Source organism: Centroberyx gerrardi, chromosome 14, assembly GCF_048128805.1.
Source record: "Centroberyx gerrardi isolate f3 chromosome 14, fCenGer3.hap1.cur.20231027, whole genome shotgun sequence".
In the NCBI taxonomy this organism is placed as follows: Eukaryota; Metazoa; Chordata; class Actinopteri; order Beryciformes; family Berycidae; genus Centroberyx; species Centroberyx gerrardi.
This window is the reverse complement of record NC_136010.1, coordinates 20,064,556-20,085,613: the sequence shown is the minus strand read 5'-3', so window position 1 is coordinate 20,085,613 and position 21,058 is coordinate 20,064,556. Positions and strand designations below refer to the sequence as shown.

At 42.0% G+C, this 21,058-nt stretch overlaps 2 protein-coding genes across 3 annotated transcripts; both read right to left on the bottom strand.

Annotated features, from left to right (window-relative positions):
• Nucleotides 1-630: 630 nt before the first annotated feature.
• Nucleotides 631-8,032, bottom strand: csrnp2 (cysteine-serine-rich nuclear protein 2). Its single transcript, XM_071921392.2, has 5 exons — nt 7,501-8,032; nt 5,641-5,813; nt 5,193-5,455; nt 4,252-4,548; nt 631-3,816 (listed from the first exon to the last, which is right to left on the bottom strand). The coding sequence occupies exons 2-5, from the start codon at nt 5,798-5,800 to the stop codon at nt 2,845-2,847; spliced, it is 1,692 nt and encodes a 563-aa protein (XP_071777493.1). The 5' UTR covers nt 5,801-5,813; nt 7,501-8,032; the 3' UTR covers nt 631-2,844.
• Nucleotides 8,033-8,635: 603 nt separating this feature from the next.
• Nucleotides 8,636-19,736, bottom strand: tfcp2 (transcription factor CP2). Of its 2 annotated transcripts, XM_071921393.2 has the most exons (17): nt 19,389-19,736; nt 18,886-19,090; nt 17,237-17,388; nt 16,947-17,023; nt 16,713-16,818; nt 16,240-16,346; nt 15,744-15,896; nt 15,501-15,611; nt 14,813-14,904; nt 14,552-14,600; nt 13,275-13,316; nt 12,361-12,454; nt 11,840-11,930; nt 11,604-11,710; nt 10,278-10,420; nt 10,039-10,090; nt 8,636-9,857 (listed from the first exon to the last, which is right to left on the bottom strand). In XM_071921393.2, exons 2-17 carry the CDS (start codon nt 19,005-19,007, stop codon nt 9,820-9,822), a joined length of 1,536 nt encoding a protein of 511 aa, XP_071777494.1. In that variant the 5' UTR covers nt 19,008-19,090; nt 19,389-19,736; the 3' UTR covers nt 8,636-9,819. The 2 variants fall into 2 exon arrangements, with proteins under 2 accessions (XP_071777494.1, XP_078144255.1); XM_078288129.1 differs by lacking the exon at nt 13,275-13,316.
• Nucleotides 19,737-21,058: the final 1,322 nt, after the last annotated feature.

Genomic DNA, 21,058 nt, shown 5'->3' with positions numbered 1-21,058 from the left:
ACCAACTCCTTGGGACAATACCATACATCACATCATTTTTCAATTAAGCTTGGTAGTAATCAAACAGATTAAAACACAGGAAAAGAGAATGTATACATTCAAGACATTTCTTGGATTAGAAATTATATTTTCAGTCTGTATACTTTGAAAACAAATTCTAACCCCTTCCAATTATCCCTCAAACTGATAATGTTCATCATGCATAAATACTATGGGGTTTGTAGGAGGGAAGGTATCAACAGTATCATCTACAGGGAGTGAGAAACAGGGACAATAGATGTATATGGAAGCTATTGTAAAAGCTTCCTCTACCAGTATATAGTATTCCCATATACCTTTGAGTACAGTGAAACCACAAAAATGGTTATTGAATAGCATGTTTCTGTAAACTGATTTAATATGAATATCATCCCACTCACTTGGAGCTACAGTGACCCCTGTGTGTTGGGAATCCTGCCAAAGCAAGGTCATGGGAGTGAGACATTACAGTCAATAGCAGCATAACCTGTAGCCTTAAGTCCTGAGATCATGTTCAGAGTGCAAGATTTATCACCTCATGGCAGAAGCACAGCACACAATAACATTCATCTTTTTTGAAATGAGTATTTTATTTTTGTATAAAAACCTTTTTGTCCACTTTAGGCAACAGTTAGCATGAGAGTAGTTCTCACAGCTTTTATATGAAGTCTAACTTTATCAGTCTTTTCCACAATCACACACCCTTTCACACACAGAGAAACACACAATCACGTAGTGTACTGGAGTTAATTTGGTGCAGTGGTCCCAAACCTAAGTCTATTAGTAGAAAGCCAAGGACAAAGACTCAACAATAGGCAGCTTGTAATTATCATTACTTCAAGGATGGTACTATGTCAAGGCATGTCAAGCAAACACAGAGGACCACAATAAATCCACAGCCTCACAATAACAATAGGAGACTGATTTCTGAAACTCTGGTGGATGAATGCATCATTTAATTAGGTTTGAAACCACTGCTTTGGTGCAACTCTTAAGCAGGTTTATATTAAGACAATAAAAAGGCAAAGAAATACATCAGACATCTCATACACAGCAGCACATCCTGTGTTAGGCAAGCTGTTACAGAAAGCAACAGCCATAATAACAGGCAACACAACAAAGGATTGATTTTGTGTAAGAAGAGTCGGCACACTTATGTAGATCAGTATTAATCAGACATAGCATAAAAAAGACATTTAAAGACCGGAAATGTTATAGGATTGCATTTACATATTCAATGACAAAACACTTCATTCCATAATCACCACAATTAATGATTTGCAGTGCAATAGCTATTGCATTCCTACAAGAGGCTCTCACATACACTTACTTCTTATATCAGCCATCAAGAAACGTCTCCTTGAAATCACATTTATCGTGATGGTAGAAAAGAAAAGCTAAATTGTAAAACTATAACAACAGCACCTTTCAGGAATAAAATATCTATCCTTACTAATATATCTCCTACTCCCCCAGTCTCCCATTCTCGAATACATAAACATGCACGCAGAGATGCACACACACCATTCTCTCCAGTCTCACAGACACGCACACACACAAACATACACAGATTAAACATAAAAAATACAAATTCAGATTGTTGTCATAGTTTGTTCCATAAATTAGTAACATCACATGATTTCGTATAACTACTTTAAACAGCACAGGCTGTCATTTTCTTTGACTCTTTAAATGCTATTTTCTTCATATGAAATTTGACTTGATTCAGAATAATCTCTTTCCTTACAGTACAACCCATTAAAAGAGGTGAAGATGCAAGACTAGGATGATCTATTCTGTCATTTCAGCATAAACATGACATGAATGACTACATGGCATTACAGTCTCAACACCGGCTAGAAAGAAATAACATTTCCTTTCATTCAAAGAAAACAAAGACTGCAAGGACGTCAGCTTGCTCAAAACCAACAGTATCTAATCCACAAAAGACACATTACTGAAAGAAGTGTAATATCATAAGCATTGCAATGGTCACTATTACAGGTAAACTAGTCTTTTTGATAAATAAGCTGCATTTGCGTGAGCAGTCCAAGGTGAGCCACAGTAACAGCTAAGGCCAGTGCTAGTCTGCTGCTCTCAGCTGGTTTACCTTCATGTCTCACTGCAGCAGAGAGCCACAACACTCTGTGCCCTCGGTTCACAATGTGCATACAGATCAAAAAAGCAGCAACCTTGGCTCTGTCTTGCCCATTGCAAATGCATATACAGTACACAAAAACAAGTATTTCCAGGATTATTAGGTCTATTCTCAGAGGGGGATACTATCAGTGGCCTTAATTTGGCTTGAAAGACTACAGCACATTTTTGCTGTAATGGAAAGTGAGCCAGTCTGTAGCTAACTGCACTAGCTTCTCGCACGCTGCAGGAAACAATTTGTGTTCAGTGTTGATAGCTTTATACATCACCAGACAAAAGGCTTATGTTAGCATTCACACGTTACATTTTCTATTTGCTGCACTGGAAATTAACAAAGCACTACTTGCTGTAGTTTTTCATCAAAAAATGACTCCTACACACAAGTGGGTTTTTTCCATTAAGGCCGCGATTGTCACCCCCATTAAAATTACAATGTTTCCTTGTAACTGCTTCCATACGACTACTGGGGAGTGATCTGTGTGTGCTTTCAGCATTCCCCCTCCCTCATTGTAATACTCAAGCTTATTCTCCAAATAATTCAATGACAGTCACTACTAAAGATTGCAACATGTAACATCATTCTTGATGATAGCAGTAATAAACGTGAAATGTGTAATTTATTCATCTTAGATGAAGCTATTGTGCAAAACATCTGCGGAGAAGCTAGTACTAAACCTCGGGAGGCAGTCGATCCATTTCTCCCTCCTTGGCCAAGCAGGCCTCCCCTTGGCACCGCTCCTCGGAGAGGCTCTGCTGGGGACACGAGGGCCTCTCCTCCACTCCCTTCTCACATTCCTCTGAGCATAGAATCACATTAGGCGAAGACTTGCCCAAACTCTGCCTGCAGGTGATGTCTCCATGCTTATCATCCTTAGACTCCTCTAATCCTCCTTGTTTTCTCTCCACACGCTCGCCTCCTCTCACCTCTTGTTCTCTGGCCGTACACTCCTCCTGCTCAGCCTCCTCTTCCCTGCGCAGAGACTCAAAGGCCCCAGTCTCTATAGGACTGAGCTGGTAGTAGAGCAGAGAGGCTGAGTCTTTGAGGAGATCGGGGGGGCTCTCCTCCTGGGTGTCGGTGATGCAGAGCACCGTGGCCCCCGTGGGGAACGGTCCCTGCAGGAGGACCTGCTCCACCCCCTCCACCCCTGCCTGCTCAGGCAGCTCCCCTCCCAAGGCACTGGGCAGGAGGCAGAGAGGCTGCTCCCCGAGAGCTGCGGCGCCCAGCTCGCGCTGCACCGTCTCCCCTTCGGCCTCCTCCCTCTCCCTCCTCTCCTGCTCCTCTGCGCTCTGCAGGTGCAACACAGCTGTCTCGTTCTCTCGCTCCAGAATGTCCTGCTCTGCCAGGAGATCCTGAACCTCCACGACTGTCTGCACCTCGCTCTCCTCCAGCTCAGAGTCTAGGCCAGCTACTGAGGACAGGTCTGGAGAAGGAGGGCAAGTGGACGAGGGTGAGGATATCAGGTCGGACTCAGCATACTGTTCCCCGGCCCCCTGTCCCAGCATCCTCCTCTTCTCCAGGTCCAGCTTCATGATGGTGTGCAGGTAGTGAGTTCGGACACGTAGAGGGTTGAACTCAATACGGCCTGCTGAGTTGCCACAGCCATCCCTAGAGCAGCCACATGGGAAGGACATCCGGTCCACCTGGGGAAATAAGCAGATGTGGACATAAGGATTTCAGCTTCAGTTTTATTTTATTTCTACAGGAAAAAGTAGAATAAAGTGCATATTAATGCACAAATCCAACTGGGGTTGCAATTAATTTCCTGGGCCAGACTCAATTACATAACGGCCTCCTGTTCTGCAAAAGGAAAACTCTGAAGAATGGTAGATGATGCAGTACAAGGGGGACAATTAAAGTATACAAATAGGAGAAGACAGAGTGAGAAAGCAGGCAGAGAGTGTCTAATACAGAAAAAATACTTGCATATATGGCTTTCAATTAAAAAGTAAAGAAGGAATAGATTTTCTTGTGAGCAGTGAAGGGAGTGTGGGAGTGTGATCCTTAAACACTTAGCGAGGCGTACGATGCATAATGGATCTCTCCTTTCTGCACATGCACAAGCCAACAATCATTACCTGGCACTTAATGCCGGCCTGGCTGCAGCCACAGTGGCGAGGGTCACAGTACAAGCGGCAGTCGCAGCCGCACTCCTCTCGCGAGAGGCGGATGGCTCGCAGCTCGGCTTTCTCCCGGGCGTCTATGCGGGCGATGCCGGAGGCTCGCAGCAGGGCCCGGCGGCGCTTGGTGGGCAGCGGCTGGAGGAAGAAACAGTCGTCCACCTCCACCCCTTCCACATCCAGGTCCTCGTCCGACACGTCCTCCAGCGTCAGCAGGTCCGCCTGGGCGCACTCCACCGTGCCGTTCCGTGTCAGCTGTGTAGGAGAGGTGGAGGATGGCAGCGTGAGCGTTAGACAGCGAAGAGGCTGATTCATTATTTTAAAACTCAAGTGCTGGATAAGAATCCCCCTTCTAAAGACTGATACTTCAAAAACACACTAGGACTTTCAGATAGAGTTCTAATCAGTGTTTCAAGTGAGGCCGCTGATTGGGCCCAATTTTGCCCAGACACTTGTCCTATACTTCAGCCTGATCTCATATTAAATTCATAGTTATAGTTACAAAAAGTAATGCACCCTAATTTTGTATGATATCGAGTGAAACAGGAGGCAGTGCTCACTTGTCTGAAACAGGCAGTAGCTTGACATTGAAATAGCGTGTTGGAAAGTCAGGGTGTGCAGGTTTGGGTGGTGAACAGGTGGATCCATTTACCTTCAACTCTGAGAAGAAGGTTTCTGCTGTGAGTGAAGTTTTCATTTTCAACAAAAAAAATTCTTATTTAACCATGACAAAACCCAAAACCCAACCTTAACCAAATTGTGAGAAAACATTGTATACCTGAGTCAAAGAGAGGTACTTTTGAACACAAGTTATTATTCATCTATGATTATTATTGCATATCCCATCCTTTTAATCCACTGCTCAATCCCACACTCTTGGATGACGTGTGTGAACTTACCTTCATCTTGCGGGCGTTGAGCTTCTCTTGGCGCAGGTGCTGGCGCAGAGTGTGCCGGTGGCTGCTTTCCTGCTCGCGGGCGAACTCGCCCAGTGTGTAGTGTCTGATGGAGGAGTGGTGGCGGGCCATGCCCAGGGAGCTGCCCCCCTGGCTGGGCACGCTGGTGAAGCCCTGCCGCCGGGGGAAGTAATACACCGTCACCACATCAAAACGCACCCGCTTCCCCCCCGGTGACGGCTTGTGCTGTCTGAGGATGGAGGTTGCTGATACGGGCAGAAAGGAGAGTGGAGCGAGATGAGAGATTGCAATGTAATACCTGAGTAATAAAATCATCTTTTTTTTTTTATAGACTCTGACCATTCCTTTCAGCAGCTAATTTGCTCTGAGTAGCCACTACAGTATATTGGTTTGATTGTGTATGCGTCAGCGGTTTCCCTTTGATCCTTACGTGTAAATGAAGTGCTGGAAGGGGGGTTGAGGCTATCGCAGCTGTCGGCGCTGTCACTGCTGGAAATGTCATCGTCAGAATCCTTAGGTGTAGAGAACGGAGAGCTGTTGTCCACCTCCTCATATCTTCGCTTGAGGCTGAGGGACGAACCTGCCTCCATGGAAACTTGGTGTCTGAGGGGGAAGACAGAGTAGCACACTTCCAGCAAGAGAAAGACTGAGGACGCACACTTGGCACCAGCGTGGTGCGTATAAAACTGAACCCAAAGATGTGATGAGTTGCAATCTTGAAACTCCATTTTACTAATGAAAGACAGTGGCCGATGACTTGTGGCACTAACGGCTTAATTTGCATCAACCAGGGTCAGCTGAGAAAAACCTCATTTATCGGTTTACAAACATGCAACAGTAACATCAAATATGGATTTGCAGCCACCTAAGAACAGCAGGATGGTTGTTTCAGACTGCACCTGTGTAATGTCAGTTCTCAACACCACGGAAAAGGTGACATCAGCTTTTGGCCCCGTCTACTTTCATCTGTATTCCTGCCCCATCATTCCCTCTCTCTCCCCCCCCATCTCACATGAAATCCTACTCTGAAATCATCAAGTCTGGGAACGTCACCATGGCAACTAGGCAAGCACGGTTTATATGAACAGCCTTGAAGCAAATCATCTCTGTGGCTTCATGGTCTTTTGCTCTTAATTCTGCTCAAAACAGCAAAGGGGAGGGGGGGGCGGGAGGGGGGGGGGGGGTATCAATAACAGAGAATTTGAAAGCTCAAGGCAAGTCTGATCAATCGCATCATCAGGAGGAGTTAAACAAGGAGGCACTTAAATAGATATGAATCATTGTATTCTGCAAGTATTCTGTCACCCCTACCTTTCTTAAAGTTTAGATGGGTATTGTTCAGACAAAATCCTAACAAAAACTCACTATATTACAGTGTGTCTATGGTACTCTAAAGTGAGTTTATAGTACTTTGACCTTATTATATTTTTGTCTTCTATGGTATTAATAACATATTCCCATAGGGAGTTTTATTTTTGCTGTAATATTTGCATAGTATCCCTCTAAATGTATTATAGGATTACTATAGTTCTTCTTTTGAAAAGGGGTTCTATTGAGAAAACAACCTGTATAAGGCAAATCATCAACTGGGTTATCTCGTTAGGTGCTTGTATTGAAAGTAATGCATCTTCATTCCCAAATGGGACAGCTGCTGCAAATGAGCCATTATCCATTCACTTTTTAAGTTGCTATTTGCAATACCGAGGTTATAAACTAGGCTAAATATAATACCAGAAGAGGCTGTGACGAAGGACAGGCCTTTAGGTTCCTAGACATATTGTCATGGCTCTACCACCAAGACAGACCATTTCCCAATTGGGTTTCAGTATTTCATAAAGCACAAACAGACCAGTCGGGGCTATATTCTGTGACTAGGCTCAACATGTAACTTTCTTTGACAGCCGGCTCCTAAAACAAATTCAGGGCTGCATGCAGTAATTCCCCTGATGAAAAATCACTGTAACATTCCTGTAATATTCCTATAGGGCCTTACAGTGTGTCTGCGGTAGTCAATAGTGAGTTTATAGTGACTTTAGCGTACGTTATGGCATTTCTATCTCCTGCAGTATTCCTATGGGGTCTTCTAGCTTTGATGTGACATCTGTATGACTGGGTAAACCTTTAACGGATGCAGGAACTGACAACTAGACTGTTGGGGGAGGCTGGATGTAGGCTATCAGTCTGACAGTCTACGGCTCGACCGCCCTCTCTCTCCAGAATACCAGGTCATCCCATTTTGCTAACACACAATGGCAAAGCGCCCGGTTAATGAAATACTAAACCTTCTTACCTGGGGCAGAAACGGGGACCCTTATTCCAACCAACTCGCTGGTCGTTTCCTTTTCCAATGCGAGCTGCACATGAATCTTTAACGCCCTGCTGAGATGCTTTTTTCCTGCAAAACCGATATCCCTAAACCAGTATCCAGACTACTACAGGGAAGCAATGGTAACCCGAAGTGATCTGACTGAAAGCTGCGTGATTGTCAATTTGTAACACTTATTTCGGAGCAAATTGGGCTACTTAGGCTCCATGCTCATTGTTCTACACACTGTAAGAAACATAGAAGCTGTCTATTAGTACTACGGGTGCTATTTAAATGTTGCATGCCTATCCATTTAAACCAAAGGGCAGACGGTGGGAAGAAGGACGTCATATAGGTTAGCTGAGATTTATTTCCATCATTATCGTCACAATATGAATGTAAACAGCCGAATGTCTTATCTTCCTGGTTTGAGCCTTGAATTGCTTCCAATGGAGAAATCCGCTGACATCTGTGTTCGTTTATCCTTTTCTCACAAGGGCGGGTTCAATCGGCTGTATTTTGCTTGCTGTCTTCTTGCATGAACGCGGACGGGCCTCTTTTATTTGGTGTCAGAATGTTGCAAAATTTTCAGACAAAATGACGCCTTTCTCCCCCCTTTGCCCCTAGCCCGGTTTGTTACAATGTAACAATGGAGGAAGGAATTCTTCCCTGTAGCCATATATACTTATTGTGACATCACAGACATGCCCTGCGCCACGCATGCTGGGAAATGAAGTGATAATGGCTTCTTTGTTCATAATGTGCAGTCACAGTCGTGCAAAATTATCTCATGATACAGATTGTTTTTCTAAGTAAACCTACATCATAATACATTCTGATTTACAGTATATGACGTGAACTAACTATATAATTATCCCTTGTCAAAAAAGCAGTTTCCATAGCAACAAAATGGCTATCCATATCCATACAGTAAACCTCCATATCCAGTGTCCAAAAAACGAAATCTATGCGCAAAATATAAATGAAATCATTTGTCACCGTTATGAGTTGCCTAAGGAGCTCGAGGAGGTTTAAGATAAAGCAAAAACCTCAACATTTTCACAAAAGTGTTCCAATTTTGAGAATAGTGTAAAGAGGAATAGACAGAAGACAGACAGCATATGGGTAAGTATTTTAATAATGAGATGAGGCAAAGATGAACAACATCTAAAATGCCAAGCTATCCATTTCATGTAAGCAGTACAATGGACTGAACATAAACTAACTATATCTTTCCACATGCAGTTCTGGTGTGCCCAACAACCCACTACATGTATTAGTATTTGGGAGTGGTAATGTCCAAAAACAATGATGGAGGAACATACATCTGTTAAAAAGATTATAAAAACTGTAAAAGTAACACATGATTCATCATGAAAACATTTTTAAAACAACTGTCTACTCAAAATGAATGTTTGAAATGGCCAAAGTAATGAGATACTGACGTGCTAAATAAGCTGATGGGGACAGACAGCACGTGGACCAGAGACAGGCTGCTGGTGTTGCTACTGTGATCACTTAAGTAGGCAGTGTTTCATCGTCATTCAAGATTCATGAATAAAAACCATGATGGGTGACAATATGTTGAACCTGCACAGTCCTAACAGTGTTCAGGGGTCTGGAAAATCTTTTCATTTTCTCTCACAAGAGGGCAAACAGGCAAACAGTTTGGGGAGGACAGAGGACTCTTGATGTCCTGATGGCTGACTTTGAGGCTTCTCATGCTTCTTTCCTGTACCTGTGTGATTGCATTAGCTGTCAAAGTGTGGCCATGTTCCTTCCAGACTGGTTAACGTGGATCAAGTAAGGCAGCCTAGCAGGATGAGGGGAAACCATGCTGCATTGCAGGTTGAAGGTCAAGTACTGTCAGAATAATTTTCTTTCTTTCTTTAAAAAAAAAAAAAAACAGGGACAACAAACTCATGATTCTGAAGCACAGAGCTTTGGCACACCAGATGCTCGGCTAACAAAGAAACAGTGACACTGGCCATGGCGCCTCTAACCTCTTTTCCATGAGACGTAAGCGACATAGAGGAAAACGTAACCATTTAAGAGAGACAGCGGCAGGGCAAGGAGAATGCTGCTTCATTATGGCAACAGAGTCACTCCTTCAGAAGTAAGACAATAAGGTATAGAGAGGAGAGGGCCAGGTGCTTCGGTCGCACGTTCCCGCAGCGTCCTCTAGAGAATCGTTGGGTCATCTCCGCACGTTCCAGGAAGAGCGAGGAGAATGAAGCTCTAGAGGGGCTGACAGGATCGGGTCTAAAGAAGAGAGCAAGGCAACACTGTTCTCCTGCTCAGTATTCACTTCAAGATGATGTGGTAGCCGTCATTCGTGTCGTCTGGCAAACAAGAAAAACAGGGCAGGCTGTTAAAAATAAACTTGCAACGATAAAGTTAATCATGGCTCTGACTATGTTAAATATAGAAACAGAAAAACCAGAAGATAACCCAGAAATTGAGAGAGTAACATTTGCACTATCATGTCACTGAGGAACTTTTATTGCTGCCAAGCTCATTTACCTTTCATTGTGTCCAGAACAAAACACACTTCATCCTGGAAGTTCTGAATCATCTGTTAAGAAGAGAGCAAATGTTAAACGGAGACATAAATGCCTGATCTTAGTCTATACCTGCCGAACAGTTTAAAGATATTAACTAGCATGTGTGATGATGATTGGTCTATAATATGTGAACATTTGTAAGTGTAGCCTTAATAACAGACAGAGACTAAAGGTAGAACAGAAGAAAGGTGATCTTACCTCATCACTAACCAGTACATGGATGCCAGTGGGACCCTGTTTAAAGATCTGGCTTATCTGTCTGGGGGAGATGTTGAACAGCTGAGCAATCTTCTCTGTGAGCTCAGCAGCTGTCAGATCCTCCAGGTAGATGGCGTGATACACTGCAGGCAGGAAGACAAGCAGGCAAGAGCACAGCTGTTATTATTTTCCCACTGTTATTTCAATAAATTCACAATGATCCTTATGCAATTTGTGAAAACGTGTTACGATTGCCTTATGGTTTTAGACAGATAAGTGACTACTGTATGTCTGCATTTTGTGTATTAAACAATATAATGCAATACAGTGTAATATAATTCAGAGCCAAATCGCCATTATATAACAGTTAGTTTCAATCTTGAGTTCTCATTTGCCTGCTCACATTCAAAGCCGTTGTAAAACGCCCAATAAACGCAAATCTGCGACCATATAATGGTTCATTTAAATATTAAAGCACTAACTGTAAATCACCACTCACACCGGTACTTATGTGTCATTTAGCAACAACTCTGTTTAGTTACTGTTCAAGACCTATATTGCCTGGCAGAAAAATAGCAATTAATCATTCTTCTTTTTATTACCATTTCATTATTAGCGATTAGATATAAGATTTGTTTAAAGTAATAATTTGTGACATTTTCATATAAATAAATGTCCATTTTGCTACTCTTTATGGCTGACTGATAAAACGCAACAGTGATTCAACCGATACCCAGTTCAAGAACGCTTTAACATTTGCTGTTCTAAACATCTGGTATCAGGTAGGTTTTTCCCAGGGAAAATCCTCTGGTGAACAGGAAGTGATGCATGTTACGTTTCAGGCAGCACTAACAGTGGTTTGTTTGGAATAAATAGAAGGACTGGGTAGTTAGCATGAGCAGCGATAGCCACCATGGCTGAACAGACAAAGAAAAGAGCGCCACCTACAGAAACTCAAACGTCATCAACAGAAAATTCAAGTAAAAAAATGTCACAGTACTGGTCAGTTTGATTGACACGTGATCTCTGGGAAATGCAGAGCAGAAACACCACACCATTGACCGCTTATCACCAAAGATGTTGCCAAAATTAAAAAAAACATCCATCTCGTAGATTACCACTTTAACATTTGCTGTCTGTCTTTTTTATTACAATGCTGTGTTACCACCACTTTGTGTCGTGCCTAACAACGACTCCTAGCTGCTCTGAAATCACTGTAAAGCACAGTGTCTTGTGGCTCATTGCTTCATTAGCAGAGTGTAATTCACACATTAATTTATGCATTATGTTACAACAGACATGCATGAACCATGAATACAGGCTGACCGAAGAAAGTGCTACTGGTAGCATCTCCGTTTTCATGTTTCTGTTGCTGTTCCCGCGCCTGCTGAGACTCTTGGCAAACATAGATGGTCAGCCTCGGACGTACCACCCTGCAGACACAAAATCCACACAGAGCAACACAATGCTGATGTCAGTGAACTTGTGAGGCCTTTCTTTGGCATATTAGTAACGTTAATAACATATTCCAACACAGAATTAAATGAAAGGAGGAGACTCACCGTCCCTTCAGTGCGTTGAAGAGCCTTATGCCATCTGCCGGCCCACAGATCTGAATGACGTCCTCCCTCGTCAGCTTCAACAGGTCTGCCCCTGGTACACAAACAAGACCTTGCTCTCAACCTTCACAGTGTAAACCCCCTCCAAACACATGTGAAACCTAACTACACAACAAGGGGTTTGTCTTGGTGACTCAACTAGTTGATATGTGCATCTAAATCACAAACTGATCCCTGTAGGGGAATCCTCTTTTCACTTGGCCCCTCCACAGGGAGGTCAAGTGCTGGTTCAGCTACAAACCAGCGCCGCTGAAGCTGGTAGAGATTCAGTGTCTTGCTCAAGGACATTTCAGCAGGGTGGATGCATGCCGACACGCAGGCTTGAACCCAGGTCCTCTCTACTCACTACGCCACTCTGCTACCCCGAAAATTGAGTCAAGCTATTCTGAACCAGTCGTTCAAAGTGACACTATGCCAGACGTAATGGGTATCTGTGCCAACTCTGTGGTCAGGAGCTGTCTTACCTGAGAAGTTGGTGAAGAGCCGACAGAAGGGTGAGAAGCGGTTTCTGTGAAGCCACTGTTGTGCATCCTGTGGTGTTGCTGCGGGTAACAAATTCTGAGAGGAAAAGAATGAGACAGACAGACAGAAACAGGGACAAAAGATTTAATCACAATCATCTCAGCGATAATCTTAGTAGCCAGTCCTAGTGGTCTGGTGTGAAATGACTGTCTCACTGAAAGAAATGTATGAATCCACTGCAAGAAAATATACACCTACGAATTACGATCCTTAAAATCTTTTATTCTATTCAGGAAAACTTTAAAATTTTGGATTTGCAACAAACTTAGAGTGGCAAATGGTGACTGACCACAAGCGTTACCGATATGCTTCCTTTCAGCCAGCTGATGATCATTTGTTTTCACCAGGACTAGCTCCCTAGAATCTTTGACACAATCTTCTGTGTCTGTCCTACTAACACAGTCCAGCAGATGAGTCTCCTCATTGGTACTTGTCAAACTATTCTTTTTATTTATATTCAATCTTCCTCTTTTAACTAAGAAAAAATAACCTACTGGCTAGAAAGAAATACGTTGCTGTTGCCTTGTAAACTACACACACAAACACACACTCATGACCCTATTGAATTCTAGTGTTCAACAGTAGGCAGGTTATTGCTTCCCTGATATTATGACCTCTATAGTTAGCTTACAACTTGTTCAGCATGTAAATAAAGAATAAGAATAAAACCAACTGGAAAAGCTTATCTTTGTTAATAATTTGTCTGAGCAAACATCTTAACAGAAATTATAGGAATCTCATCAGATACACCATTGTCAAACACAGCTATCCCACCAAATACATTGCCCACTTTTGCTTTTGAAAAAGCAAAACCTCATAATTTATGGAAGAAAGCAGCAAATAAATTCAAACATACCCTGTTGCTCTCACTGTGTAGATGACAACTGAAAGGCAACAACTGAAAGAGATAAAACTGTTTTATCTCTATGGCAAAATGTCTTTCATTTACTTTGTTCTTTCAAACTTCCCCAAACATACAAACTGTGCCTGCAGTTAATTGGGATAAAACAGGATGAAGCATTGGGTAACACACTGGCAAAACAAACAGATCACCATAAGAAATATATATCAACATAGAAGGAAACTGGAAGATAACTTACATAAAGCAACAAATAGGCCAATCATAATTCTAGAAAATCTAAACTCCCACCAACATTGCCTTAGCAGCTCAATTAGGTCTAAAGTGTCTTGTTCTTGGCAAATACAATATCAATACACGTTACATTATAATTTAAAGAGAAGAGATATGACAGAATGGGAGGAAAGAGGAAAGGGGTTAAAACATGGGCTTTACCACCAGAAACCACGCATACATACAGTAGATTCCTCTCACCATGGCACTTCTTAAGCTGAGGAAAACCTTTTGCAGGGCTTAAATTTGACCGTCTAGTGCATCAGATTTGGCAGTCTGATGCAAAGAGGGGACTCAAGCTTTCTGAGTCTATGAAAAACCAACCAATATTGAGCAAATTAGTCTCTTAAAGCTGGACACTGACACTGAAGATAAGTCAGTGTTCACTTACTAACTGGATGTCACTAGTCCTGGTAGCACAGTAATTGGTGCTCTCAAAATCAATTTGCACGAATCAGTCCCCATTAGTCAGGAATTCATTTTATCTCATTAATAAATAAATGCGGATGAAAATAATGTAACAGTTTAATTTGCTCAACGGTTTATAAATCCTGCTTGGGTTAGATTAGAAAGTGGCCAGCCTCAATACTCCCCCCTGCCTTCATTCCTTGTTGTGCCCCATATGCGTATTAAGCACACCAAAATATCAGCTAGACAGCTGCCCAAAAAGACCCTGACAAGGCATCTTTTCAAGGTGAAAAAATTAGAAGCCTTGGATCAATGGCTAGTTCACTCTGAAACATCAAAAAACCTACCATGTCACAGTGACATGTGTTCACTGGGGGTTGAAGGAGAATACCCCTGTGTTTCGGTTAGGCTTATCTTTGTTTACTGTATGTTTTGAAAGTGCTTCAGTGAATTTGCCAGGAGGCAGGAAGATGCCAGCCACAATGTCAGCTTTGCATTTGTGAATATACTGACGCTGTTAACATGCAGGGGCTTGGTGAGGCGGGGTGCAGCCAGACAAAAAATCCAGAGAGGGAAATTGCACTTGTACTTACATCTGCTGCCTGAACGACAGGCTCGGGCTGGTGGTTGGGTGATCCATTTCTATAAAGGATGAGAAATGCAAAATGTTGGAACTGGGGAAGAATGTTGAAATCCTACTGGTGTCATCAGCATTAAGAAGCATCTATGTATCACACGTGTTTCTTTCTAGCCCTGCGTATCCGCTGTGCATCTGTTTATCAGCAAATAAACATTCACTTACGGCGAGCAGCACTAATCATGCAGCATTGGCAGAAATCGTCATACACTCATACCCTTCTGCAACTGGGAAGCTGTTGTGCTGTGTTGTGTTGAAGCCAGGAGACGGGGAATTGTTGACGTAAGTGACCTCAGGCCAGGGAGAGCACTGCAACAGACCGACACGTTTGTTACGCTGACACCTCGATAACCTTAAAAACACAGATTATAATCTACAACCTTCCCTGGTGAAACGTTTTAGTGGCCCATTTTTCCTGTTGTTATGTCTATGTTCAGTTTCCCTTACTTGTTATTTATGCATGTTGTTGTCATGCTCTGTGTTTGAGTTTTGATGTTATTTGGTTTCTGTTGCCCAATTCACCTGTGTCACTGTTTGTCAACTTAATTTCTTTTCTCTTTCAGTTAGATTTTTCAGTCCCATGGAATTTCTTTGTCTCACCCAGACAGGTTGTATTTCTTCTCTCCCTCTTTCCACTTTTTAATAGTTTGTATGTACAAATTAACTACATGTAAACCTAAACCAGTGCTCTATTAATTTTGACCCCTGCACCCCCACCACTCCTTGTTCTATTTCCAGGCCATTCTTGTAAATAAGAATGTATTCCTCATTGACCTTCTCAGTTAAATAAAAGGTTACTAAATTTAATTTTGATGACCCTTCTTCTTATCCAAGCTGCCCTTCATCTCTTCCTCTCTAAGACTCATATCATACACCCCCACTTCACACTTTGGTGCCATGCTAACCTCTGTCAGGATGGTGGTTTCATAGGAGGGCTGGTACTTCTCCTTCTCCTGTGGCGCCCTCTTCTCCATCTTCTCCCTGTCCGTCTTCTGCTTCCTGTCTGCACCTTTAGGCTGCAAAAGGTCATGTGAGGTCATCAACGTGGTGATTGGGAATGACAAGATCAAAGATAGCAATGCAACTAACTTTTGTAATGCAGTATTTAAATTATATTCTTTCTTTTGTCTTTCGCTCATTCCTCGCACCTTGAACACTTTGACCTGGCAGGAGGCAGAGTGGAGGTGTTCTGTGTACTCTCCACCCTCGTTCTCTTTAAAAGTGTCAATCTGGATACGGAAAGGCACGCCTTTTTCTCCTCCATGCTTACGCATGGTGAATTCTGTGCTGATGCAGTGAACCTAAAGCAAGGAAAGGAATATATAATTGAAACCTATACGGGACATGATGACATAATTTAAAGCTTGGCTCAGTAAAAAAAAAACAAGAGCTAAACACATTTTAGCAAAACTGTTGTATTAGTAATTACCGCCCAGAGAATTACATTCAGTGTGCTTGCCAGTTTGCCAAACAGAATGGATGAGTACACTAAATGTTAGACAAGCTTAGCTCAATGATAACAAAGTGCTTTAAATTGCCTGAGATCAGTGCCAATCCTTCTAAAGCTGAAACTAATTCAGGATTACACAGGAAGGGAAGTTACAATATGTGCTGGGAAAACAACAGTGTTGTCCGTCATGCTACCTGGATAAAAACTGAGGTTCTTTTTGATGGGTCCCAAAGGAACTCCACAGTGTTAAGCTGAGTAGGGTTAGCCCTGGGGTCGATCATGCCAACTGACATGGGGATATCTGCAATGGATCAATGTGAAACAGGTTGTTATCAAAAGTGTTCTTTATCCACGCCATCTGCTCCAAAATATTACCAATGTAATTTAAACCCTGTGCTTATAACTCAGTTCAAACCAAGCCACCTAGCAGACTTATGTTAAAGGTCTCTAACGTCAAGTAACCCTAATGTCATGTGAACAGTCAACATCCTGAACTGACGTTATCTAAAATCTGTTGGATGGTTAATATACATACAAGGCTGCACAGCAACATTCTCGCCACACACACAAATCCAACCCAGTACATCCAAACCAGATCCCTCTGGATCCATCCAGAGCAGACCAGCCATTTCTCGAAGAGACAGGGAGATGCTCGGTCAGTGCTCACCCAGGTCGAGGATGCGATCCCCGGGCCTGTTCCAGCGCCAGCCCTCCAGCTGCTGGTGCTCTGTGTACTGAAGCCGCCGGTCATGAAACACCACGCGGATGATGCTCTGAAATTCATAGAACAATGTTGTCAACGACTTTAGAGGAAGATCCAGATGCTGTTGACACATTTATACTGGTATGTCCTGACAGACACTGAACTATGCATGAGTGAACTGCCGTGTCAGGATCTTACCTTCACCATTTTACCAGTGATTTCCGGAAGCTCCCCCATTTTCCGATTATCAAGCATTCGAATTTCATAGGACTGTCCTGCAATGATACACTGAACAATGAGATCTGAAGTCCTACACGATTGCCGCAAAGACGGTTTCTTTCACCAGGCATCCACAATTGTTGTCTACCCTCAGTAGTAATACCAACCAAAAACAAACATGACTTGCGTGTTATTATTTGGTCATTTATTTCCACTATGAATAAATTCACACCAAGGTGAAAGGCTGTCACTGTGATCCAGATGCTGACCTTGGTTGAGGTAGGTGAGTGTTTCATCATGCAGTTTGACGGCTGGCGAGGTAGCTGCACACAGAACGTACTGGAAGGGAAGGATCTTGTTGTCAGTGTCTGGAGGCAGGTTGGACTCCTCCTGCTTGAAGATGGGGAGGGCAAGCACATCGCTGGAGAACAGAGACAAAACAGCAATGTGCTCAGTAAGCCGGCAAAGCCTAATCACGTGATTGTGGGAAACATTTATATCCTTTCCTTTGCTTAAAATAATTCTACAGAAAATGAATCCTGATGTTCAACTGTTAGAATTAATTAGGCTACTTTCAACCTCATGAGACAGAACAAGGCTAAATCAAATGGATAGTCCTGCACTACCAAACATCATGAGAAGCCATTAGAAACTGAAGGGTGGGTTATTATGTTCTGCAGCTTTGCAGTTCATTAATTACAATGGAGGTAACTAGGGCAGCACTACCAAATACCAAGGTATCCAGCCTGTGTATCTCATTTCTCCTCTCAACAGAAGAATTTCAGTAACAAACAGGCACTTTGCAGATTGCACAGTATCATGTAACAGAGCACTTACTAAACCAAAAAAAAGACACTGAAAGAGAGCGTTCTTTCTCCAGCAAAGCAATGTGCTTGAGTCAGCGAAACCTAAATTGATTTCACACAATTGGCATGATGAAAACTGTCTGTGAGAGCCAATTTCTAACAACAGGTAAAGACCCTACGAACATCATATGGATAAAATGCCTATTCAAACTTTAAAGTCATCAACAGGAATTCACAGATCTATGCAGATATTCACTATAAACACATCAGTTATCTGCTGATTAGTGACAGGCCAACTCTAATCGTCCAATCAAATTTTATGAAAGCATTTTTTATCATCTGAGCAGCACGTTGCTTTGCAATCCATCTGCACCTAGTGATATACTTGACATTCTACTATCTATCAGTGCAGGACCTCATTTATTCACATGTCAATTCAAAGTAATTATAAAGTCACTTTTCGGTTCAAACTGTACTCTAACTTGGCCAAACTGAAGAGAGAAATCTGAAAGAAACTGTACATAAAAAAACAGATTCAATCAGAATAGGATTATTTTCTTACTAAATAATTGGGATTGGTATCTCAGATCAAAAAAACCCAACTAGAGCATCCCCAATCAGGATGTTTACTCCATACATAGGAGCTCAACAGATGACTTCTGTAAATGACTTAGAAAAGTCTAACACAACTACGTTTCTAAATGAACCTCAGATGTATTTGACTACACTAAAAACCACACATCAAAATGTTTTTCAGTCTGTCTGTGGAACAAACTACAAAACAAGTTCAATATTCATTAAATCTCATGGTTATTGCTCGGGGTCAAGTGAAAACACAAACTCCTCCTGACACTTAAGCATGGTGAGCAAGTGATATGGTTTCATAAAGTGAAAACTGAAGGAGAGACAACATGAAGGTGCCATTGCTGTGACTGAAAAGCATCACAGCCTGCAAACAAAACCAATAGAAGATATGTCTTCAGTTTTAAACCAATTAATACTGTTTTTGACAGTATATAACAGAGTCAGAGACCAGATGACATCCCTTTTCAATGCTCAACGTGCAGCACTATTCAGTCCAACAGTGTAAGTGATATATAGGGCTACTGTACCTCATACTGTAGGCCCCAGCTCCGAGCTCCTGGCCAATGCCTGAGAGACTCGCATCAAAGTCCTGGACCAGACCGGACTCGATCACTTCATCGGTGAGCGGCAGCTTCAGAGCCCACGCCATGGTGACGATGTACAGAGCTTGCGGAGTGCAATTCCTGTAAAACTCAAGCCAAGTTTTCGACCTGCGCTCCAAGAACTTCCAATCTTTGGTGGAGAAAGTGAAACATGACATTACTCGCTTATCAACACCTGTCATAGTTAAGTGTCGTCAGGATACACTGACAAAACAGGGTCAAAACAGCCATTTGTGCCAAACTCTGTTATGATTTTGAGCAATGCTGAGCTGGTAAGGTTGGCCGTTAGTGTATCTATGCAGAGTATGCACATGTTGTATGCTATCGTGCACTGACTGATGAGTAGATGCAAAGAACTTAAGCCATAATTTTATTTTTCTAGGTAGCTAGTTAGGTAACGTACAGCAATAAGAGAATGCATAATCTACCTTAAAGTGAGCGAAGTGTAGCTACTTGCTAACACCGCGACAGTTTCATGCCATCATGTCTCGCTCCTTCGTCCCAGTACTAAAATAAACATGTCGAGCCAACCACTTAGCTACGTAGCCTGCCAGCTAACTTAGCTAGCTAGCTAACGTTAGCTATACTCCGTTGAGGCGTTAGCGCTTCTTTTTCTTAGTTATTGAGGATTGATGATAACAAATAGTTTCTAGTAGAAATATCCATTAATGAAATACTCTTTAAAAGTCACTTAGACTTCAAAATGTGAGAAAAATAACGGATTTCTTTTGTTTGTTTATCTATCTTCGTCAGGTAAAGAAGCTTCCGTAATTTCCGTTTACTCTTCTTCTTGTGTTTTTTGAAGTGGATGCATCCAACGCTAAGATGGATTAGCGCCACCTACTGCTTCTGACCAGACATGATGATGGTAAGGAGGAGAATGATCAATTATTATTAACTTTATTGATCCCTGTTAAAAGAAACTCTGTTTTCACTTGCCTCCTACACAGGGAGGCCAGAGCCAGTATCAACAGTTTGGGATTCAGTGACTTGCTCAAGAGCACCTCAGCAGGGCAGATGTGTGCCGGCACAGGGTTTGAACCTGTCCGACTGTCTCTTTACATCACATCAGCTGCACTCAAAAACCTGTATGATGTTTCCCAATAAGATGAATTGTCTTGTTTAGTCAACTAAGAATGTCCTCTCTCCAATTTTCTTGAGAGGGATTTTCTCCGTAATTGATATACATCTCCTTCCTTCTTCAAAGGTTAAAAATCTATAAAACAACACAACACTATGGGATGATTAATAAAGTTATATTTTATTTAATCTGACAGAAAATGACAAAAAGTATTCAAATTTTGTTTTTCCAATGTCTCGCAAAGAACTGAGATAACATGTAACGCTTAACAGACTCAAATATTATAAATACTAACATTATAATTACTTTACCCCTCAAGCCGATGCCTTGTTATTCAAATTTTGCTTTTCATTTCTCTATTGAAGTCAGTCACTTAGTATTGAGCAATATTATATATTGTGTCTCCCAAAATATTGAACATGAATGTATGACACGTGTTAATTTAAAGCAAGTCTAATATTTATAAGTTTTTATGGTTATATGTCCATTGGAAAATAGGCCTACTGTTACTTCTAACAAGGCAAATATAAGGTGAAACTATAAAATGCACCATTCAACATATAACATTCACAAAGAAAATCTTTGAAAGATGTGAATAATGCATAATGTTCATCTTTTATATTTAATCTGCATAAAAAGTACTTTATCCTTAATGATAGAGGATGCTTGTCATCTTGATGATTGTAATTTTGCCAATACTTGCTACATTTTGCAAAGCAAAGCTTTTTGCTGTTCAGGAAAAATAAAAACAAAGAAATTCTCTTACAAGCCTAACTGGAACCTGGCAATGTGCACAAACCAAACGCAACCCTTTTTCTTTCCCCACTGTCACTAAAGTGCAAAGAACTGTTGGAAAGACTAGCAGAGGTAAGGAGGAGAACCGCCTCAGTTTTGTTCCGTTACAAAGTAAATCTAGACTGTACGTGCAAACAGAAACTGATCTTAGTCATCCAACATGAAAGTCATAACACAGAAAGCCACATTATCCTCTTGGCTGAACAGTTATCTCAAACAGTT

Bases quoted from the DNA above. Each gene is read 5' to 3' on its own strand.
- tfcp2 (XM_071921393.2), bottom strand. From the start codon at position 19,007: ATGGCGTGGGCTCTGAAGCTGCCGCTCACCGATGAAGTGATCGAGTCC. The intron at 16,347-16,712 runs GTGAGCACTGAC...GATCCATTGCAG, and splicing joins GGATCGCATCCTCGACCTGG to ATATCCCCATGTCAGTTGGC. The intron at 10,421-11,603 runs GTCAGCCTGTAT...TCCTGCCTGCAG, and splicing joins TACCAGTAGCACTTTCTTCG to TGTATCACGCCATCTACCTG.
- csrnp2 (XM_071921392.2), bottom strand. From the start codon at position 5,800: ATGGAGGCAGGTTCGTCCCTCAGCCTCAAGCGAAGATATGAGGAGGTG. The intron at 5,456-5,640 runs GTAAGGATCAAA...TGCCCGTATCAG, and splicing joins TTCCAGCACTTCATTTACAC to CAACCTCCATCCTCAGACAG. The intron at 4,549-5,192 runs GTAAGTTCACAC...TCTCCTACACAG, and splicing joins TCAACGCCCGCAAGATGAAG to CTGACACGGAACGGCACGGT.